We start from the raw sequence: 7,800 nt of genomic DNA on the forward strand, positions 1-7,800 counted from the left end.
CTGAAATGCTTGGGGTATGTTCAGCCCCAAGCCCCTGCGCCGGTCTCCCGAATTTGGAGGAGCTTTGACTTTATTCGTCGAAGCTTTTGGCTCTCGTTTGTGATCCTAGCAATTCCTATAACCCACTGACAACTGCATCATCTCCCAAGACACCTGATGATCTTTCCCAACATACGAGCAAACATGCACATCAGTCCAATCTTCTAGGAATGTATTACTGAAATGACTTGAATTTGCGTGGCTCCCCTCTGCTGATGAATACTCCCAAAGTCATTCGCAGTCAACTTAACCAGATTTGAAGTGGGGGTAACCTGAACCTCCCCACATGGTGGTGGCACTGATATCCCAAAATGTCATATGTTGTGTCCTTCCCGTGTCAAAAGCTAGGGTCCAGTCTCATCATTCACTATCATTACCAAAACTGGTCTCACTGATGTTGCTCTTTCGGTACAAATTTTTGTAATCTCAAGCTCCGTCGAATGAAGTAGTATGATGTAATTCTCATCCTTGGTAAAAGAATATGGGTTTCTAAATCTGTCATGTTGAGTTATTCGATCAAACTGTCATGGTCTCCCCAACAAAATGTGACAGGCATCCCTAGTAACGACATCGCACCACCTGATCATATACCTGGCTCCCAATCGAAAACTCCACTAGGCACCTCCAGTCAATATTGACTCTATTCTCCTTTTTTAGTCACGTAAGAGAATATCGATGTGAGTGCCTCTGAGTCGTAAGATATAATTTCTCTATCACCTGTGTAGATTCCAAATTCTTATTGCTCCCCCCATCGATGATGAGACTGCATATTTTCTCGTTCACCTTGCAGCAGGTATAAAATATATTGTGGCGAAGCCATTACGGATCCCTTGTATCCTCAATCTGTAGGATCCATCGAACCACAAATGGCTCTCCTTCATTGGATAGCATATGATACACCTCACCATGTTCCTCAGCTTTCTCCCCATCACTAACCTCTTCCACAGCGTCATGCTCAGTAAAAGACATGACTAGGCTTGTTGGGCAGCTAGAGGCAATATGCCCAAATCTGTGGCATTTGAAATATTTTCTGGCGGAGACTGTAGCAGGTGTGTTCCTCTTCTCAGACTTCCTCTCACTGGGGTGGCTCTATCCTTATACGAACTAGCCTTTTCAACTCCCTGAGGTGTTTTGCTACTGGTGTCTCCCATTATGCGTGTTTGTCGGACTGGTGGTAGATGTCCGCTCTGTTTTTGTTATCTTTTCACTTTCATTGCTAAGGTATGGACATCCTCAAGTGACCAATAAGGTTGTGGCTGGACTAGATTGCTAATAGCGGGCTTCAGGCCCCCAAGGTTCTGGGCTATAGTGTGCTCCTCTGACTTGGTCAGCTCCCATTGCATATGTAAGTAATTGAACTAAGCTATGCACTCCTCCACGGAAAGGTCTCGCTGATGTAGATTGTGAAGTTTCAGGAACATGTCGTGGCAGTAATGTGGTGGGTGATATTTCTTCTGTTTGGCTTTCTTCATCTTCTTCCACTTGATAATCTCATCGTTGCATTCTCATTTCTTTTGTCACTATAAGTTTTCCCACCATCAAGACGCACTCTTCTTCAACATGATAGCAGGTAATTTGACCCTCCTATCCTCTAACACATCTTAATACTCAAAAATTTGTTCAACAGACTGTAGCCAATTAATAAATTGTTTCGGGTCCATACTTCTCTCAAACCCTAATAGATCCACCTTGATTCTATCTCTCTGTCCTCCAACAAATGTTTCATCTTTGGACCTCCTCTAGCACTAGATTACGAAACGTCGTGTTCTTTCTTTTTCATCACTGAAATCCTTCCTATAGTTAAAATTTTTGTCCCCTTCTCCTCTTCAGCTTTCCCTATCAGCATCAAGGGTAAATCCCTCCGGGGTGTCATCCTCGATGTCCGCAAATCTCACATTGTATCTCTTTCCCGGTAGGCTCGGGCATGTATCTCCTAGGTAGCATGACTAGGATTTGGAGTTAGGTGGTGAATGAGGGTGTAAAATTTTGATTTAGGGCTGCTGATTTAAATTAGGGTTAGGTTAATGTTTGGCTATGGTTTGGGAATGAGAAAGAAAATTTTCTAGAGGGGGGCAAAGCGGATGTTAGAAAAATATAATAAGGGTTATATTAGCTCTGATATCAATCGATACAGAAGTTAATCACAAATCCAAAGGAAAAACACATTCTTATTGCTAAAAAATATCGATGTTACAATCATGACTCAAAACAAGAAATGAAATACAATATGACATGACTCTCAGACTAAGACGAAGGGGAATGGTCGATGGACAGCGGGTTGAAGGGCTTGAAGATGGGGTGATGAGCTAATGCAGTGTTCGTTGATCGGTGCTTGTGGGAGGAAGGTAAGAAAGAATATGTGGAGGGGTCTATGTAACTAGGAAGGAAACTGTCGCAAGTTGGTCATGGGAGAGGAAGGAAACCAAGGCAAAGTCACGGGAGAGGAGGGAACCAAGGCAAAGTCACGGGAGAGGAGGGAACCACGCCAATATCACGAGAGAGGAGCAATGGAGCAAAGGATACACACCATCTTAGGTCGAGTTAAAACTGGAGCATCCCTTGCTTTTGGATACAACCCTAGAAAGGAAAACAACAACCGATGGCTATCTTGGATAGAAACTTGGCAAAAATTAAACCATAGGACAACAACACACATATAAATAGAATATAGATAGGCGGGAAACAAAAACATAAGGGAAAATAATTCCCGCCAAATAAAAAAAGGGAGAAGGGGGGCGAGTCTAGCCTCCTGCTAGACCGAGCCTTCTCCTACTAAACTGGTTGGGGCCGGTTCAACTCCAATCCCCCGCGCCATTCACTTTTTAAGAGTTAAAATGACAGTATTTTTAATGTGATACGAAATATTTGGGTAATATAAATATAAAAAGTATATGTTTTGGTGTTAGACATGTAATTACATAGGAATTAGGTGGAATGTATGTAAATGCCCCAAAAACTATATGATGAATCATATAAAATATTTACTACTATTTCTTTTTTAAAGCCTATGGATGCATAGGTCCTTGAGATTGAAGGGTCATCTCACGCTAATCCAATATTTTAAATACTCTAGAATTGAATACCTTACTCTTTTGTATGTCACTTAACCCTCCAACTTAATCGTTGGCCATCAAAGAGAAACATATCATTTTATGTCAATTAAAATGGTCATTAAAAAGGATCGTGATTATACCCATGACCCCTTATGAAATGTTGAATAGTTCAAGTGCCAAAAATAACCTCTTCCTTAAAAAAAATGGCTCTTCTTGTTCAAAGCAATGTGAATCCTAAATTATCAATTAATATGACAAAATCAAGAAAAAAAAAAGTAGAAAATAGCATACAAACATCATGAAAAATCCTAAAGGTAGCAACAAGATAATTCTTTTAAAATTTTGGATTAAAAAAAATCATTCCTAACAAAATTATGTCGATTAACTTAGCTAGATCAAATGATTAGACAAAACTTGTCCTCTTCCACAAACAACTTCAATCTTCATCTTTTTTAACAAGTGATTTTAACAACTCAAAAATCGAGGAAATTGTAATAAGTGATTTTAATATCTACAAAATCAAGGAAAGTGTCAAATTAGTCCCCTGACAATTTAGATATGGATCATTTTATTCTCAGAGTCTATAGTAGTATCAAAATATTATCTAGATTGTTTTAATGGGGGCTAAAATAGTTCTTATTGAGGATAAATTCAACCCATATTAAAAGATTTTGGGAACTAAATTCACACTTTTATGAATTTTGGAATTGCAATGACCCATTGCAAAGAGTCAAGGGATCATTTTGGCGCTTTTCTCCCACAAAATCAAAGTTCATAAAAAGCTAAAGTTCAGAAATCATACATTCGGGTAGGGTGACAGGGGTCTTCCATGGATCTGTTGTGCTTGGGAAAATGATTTCATGGTTTTCATATATCCATTTTCAACATTTTGGTTCACTTCCTGATTCATGTTGGAAGAAGTTGATAACTTCCCATTTTCATCATGCTCTTCAATTCCTTTTCTGCTCTCATCATCTTCATCAGCTGAATTTTTGCTCTTCCATTTGGGGTAAACATGGACAGATGGAGGTAGAAGAGTTTCTTGAATTCCCTATGGTGGAGGAGAAATGAAAATATAGATGAAACTCAACACTCCCTTCAGTAGATTTTAAAAAGAAAAAGAGGAATATTTACATACATACCATGTAATTCCTATGAATTTACATATCTAACACCTAAACTTCAACTTTTACTTATGTCACCTTAGCTATGCATGAAAAAGGAGTATTTCACCTTCTAAAAGTTAAAATAGTGATATTTTTTATGTGATATAAAAGATTTGGACAATATAAATGTATAAAATTTATGTGTTGGATATGTAAATACATAGGAATTGAAACTTCAATTTTTCCATATATATGTCACCTTACCTATGTATAAAAAGATGTATGTCACTTTTTGAAAGTTAAAAATAGTGGTATTTTAATTTGATATGAAAGACATGGGTAGTATAACTCAAGAAAGTAAAATTTAAGCGTTGGATATGCAAATACATAGGAAGTGGGTGGTATATATGTAAATGCCCCCAAAAAAATAGCAGCTTGTTTGGTAAAGTTTGAAATACTAAAAATTGCAACATTAATAAAATTCATTACAGTACCAACCTGTCAAAAACTTGATGAAAAAGTAATCTAAATTACAGAACAAATGAATCAAACAATTCACACGTGTTATTCATTAGCAAAGAAAACATTTATGAAATCCAAGGAAAAGTTATTCTAAGCTTAACTGACCTGCCATCCATCCTTGCCTAGTAGACCACCTTTAATTGCATAAGCTTCTTTGAAGCCATTCTTAAATAAGAGCTCGGCCACTTTCAGAGAATTTCCATCAAAGCTAAATTCCACAAAAATAAAGTAATTAATAGAAATTTAAGGAAGAAGCTCAAAAGCTCTGGTTTTGCCTGTATGTAAAATCTAACACCTACACTTTGTTTTTTTTACATTTATACCTCACAAATCTTTCATATCACATCAAAAAGACCGTCATTTTAACTATTAAAAAGTGAAATATATATTTTCATGCATAAATAGGAAATTATATATGTAACATTATATATGTAACAAAATTGAAGTATAGGTGTTATATATGTAAATACATAGGAATTGATTGGTATGCATGTAAATATTCCTAAATTTTATTGCCCATAGCATATAAAATGAGAATTAGAGAGAATTTGGATGTTCAAATTAGCATGTCTTGGCTTACAACAGCTTATATTTTATACCAATTACAGGACTTAATCTCAATTAAAAGCTTTGATTAACTTAACTTGCTTGAGCTAGACTAATTTAAGCCCCGTCCAAAGTAAAAATTAATGTGTGGACTCCAAAACTCAGTGTACAATAATGTTGTACACTGACATGTGTACAACAATGTTGTACACGGAGTCCGCATACATACGAACTCAGTACATTATATTCCCTTCATCTGATGAAGCTCTAAAACTTATGATTGGGTGTGAAAAGAAACGCAAAATCACTTCCAACTCACAAACTCTCTAACTTATAACAAAGTTATGAATTTGCCAATACAAAAGTCTTTTTTTTTTTTTTTTTTTTTTTTGCAGCAGAGATAGCAATAAGATTCAGATCATTTGTTTATGGAAACAAAAAACAACATAGAAGGAAAATATTATATGACAGAGCGGTTAAGACTTTATGGTGATAGAATCTAAACTCACTTGTCCAGCACACATAGGATTGTATTCCCAGGATCTCGGAAGCTCTTCAGTACCTCCTTTATAAACTCCTCCTCACATCCTTCCACAAATTCTAGATTCACTGCAACTTTATTGAATATCTTCAAATTCGGAGTTCTCAAATGAGCCACAGTTTGCTTCTTCCTTATGTCCAACAGCTGAGAACTAGGATCATCTCTGAGCTTGCGAAAGGCATCAATGGAAGAAATAAACTTGTACTTTTTCAGGTATTCTTGAGCTAATGGTATGACTACAAGCCAAACAAAAGCGAGGCTGGCGACGAAGTATGGATATCGGTTGAAGAAATCGTCGATGGAAACAAGAACCGATTCTACACTGATCTTAGAAGACATCCCCTCCGTTCCAGCCGCAAAGCAATGTGAGGGAAATGACACGGCGGCCAGTAAGGGTAAGTGAGCGGCTAAGAGATCGAACGAAGATGGAGAATCGGTGCAGAGAAGTTTGGTTTCGAGTGAATTTGTAAGATGAGAAGAAGAAAAATTGGAAAGAAAACTAGGGATTTTTGGTTTGAGGGAGTTTGGCTGCAGGTTTGAGGAGAGAGATGGGAGAGGTTTGGGAGGAGAAGGGATTCTTCTGATGGAGGAAGAAGATGGAATGGAAATTGAGAGATGGGGAGAAAGTGTTTGGACGCGAGCAGAGGTTTTGATGGAGAGGCCGTGGTTCTGTAAGGATTTCATGGAGGGTTTTGGAGGTCGAGAGGGATGAAGTTGAAGTGGAGGACTGGGTGGATTTTGGACGATCCTTCAAATTATAAGTAGAGGACCCCAAAGCTCAATTATTACATATCGGGGTCTCAAAACATATATTATTTACGTGTGAATCTATTTTTTCTTGATTGGATTCTCACAAATCTATCACCCCTTGACTCATCTCACGTAGGGGTGTAAATGAGCCCAGATGCAGCTTGACATTTAGGGGTGTAAACATTTATATTTCGAGCTCAAAAGTGTGTTCGTGTTGGGCTTATTATGCTTAACGGGGCGACACGAGTCGTTCACGAACAAAGAGTCGTTTTGACAACCTTAATCTCGTAGTCATAAGATGTTAAGGTTTGGGGCAGATTTAATACATCATTTGAATCTAATTTAATATTTTTTATTCTATTTTCTTTGTAGTCTTACATGCAATTAATGTGCGGAGAGTATGTATTTATATATATATATATATGTATATATATATATATATATGTATGTATGTATAATTTATTAGTAGTATTTTCAAAACAACCAAAAGCTTAACGAGCTATTTTGACAGCCCTAATATCGCGTGTCAAAATTCGCAACCGATCAACTCTCGCAACTCGCCGGTCATGGCGCAAGATGCTCCACTTCCACGCCTTCTTCCTTCCGCTCAATCTCGACGAAACCTATATTCGGATCTGAACCAACACAAACTATTTTGCCATGAACTACGCCATCATCGTCCTCTTCATCGTCTTTCTTAGCCTCCTTTGGCATCCAATCTCACTGATCTTCTTCGTCATCATGATGGTTGCTTGACTTTTCCTTTATTTCTTCCAGATTGAGCCTGTCTTCATTATGGAACGCTCTATCAATGACCTATTTGTGCTCATCGCCCTGTCTTTATTGACTCTTTGTTGATTGGAGGATGAAGGAACATTTCGAGCACTCTGAACATTTAGAAGATAACTTGATACGACTGATGATGAGGATTCTGCTGAAGAATTTCCATTCTGACCCTTCCACAACCTCTTCGTTCATGTGCAATCAATGGGTGATCTCAGAGGAGAATCGAGTATCAAGTCTGAAGATTAGTAGATTTATATTACTACTTATCTGTCTATCTATGTATTTTGATTTGAACTTTGTATTTGTTTTTTCTTTAGAATTATGCTTGTAGATCTCTGTATAGTTGAAACTAAACATATGATGTTTTTGTTTTCAGTGTTTTGAGTGTTGTGGCTTGAATTGCGATGTTGAATTAATGTATTGAGGTTGAGAAAATACCAAACTTAGGTGAGTTATA

General features: G+C 37.4%; 1 protein-coding gene across 1 annotated transcript in view; it reads right to left on the reverse strand.

Moving 5' to 3' along the window:
* Nucleotides 1-6,569, reverse strand: part of LOC110030296 (rhodanese-like domain-containing protein 4A, chloroplastic) — a 7,562-nt gene extending 993 nt beyond the window's left edge. The window contains exons 1-3 of the mRNA XM_020732937.1: nucleotides 5,776-6,569; nucleotides 4,826-4,928; nucleotides 3,895-4,143 (exon numbers count right to left, since the gene is read on the reverse strand). Of these exons, the coding sequence (XP_020588596.1) occupies nucleotides 3,895-4,143; nucleotides 4,826-4,928; nucleotides 5,776-6,491 (1,068 nt within the window). The 5' untranslated portion in view covers nucleotides 6,492-6,569. The remainder of the gene's footprint in view (nucleotides 1-3,894; nucleotides 4,144-4,825; nucleotides 4,929-5,775) is intronic.
* Nucleotides 6,570-7,800: the final 1,231 nt, after the last annotated feature.

The sequence above is a fragment of the Phalaenopsis equestris genome, unplaced genomic scaffold, assembly GCF_001263595.1.
Source record: "Phalaenopsis equestris unplaced genomic scaffold, ASM126359v1 Scaffold000694, whole genome shotgun sequence".
NCBI classification, from domain to species: Eukaryota; Viridiplantae; Streptophyta; class Magnoliopsida; order Asparagales; family Orchidaceae; genus Phalaenopsis; species Phalaenopsis equestris.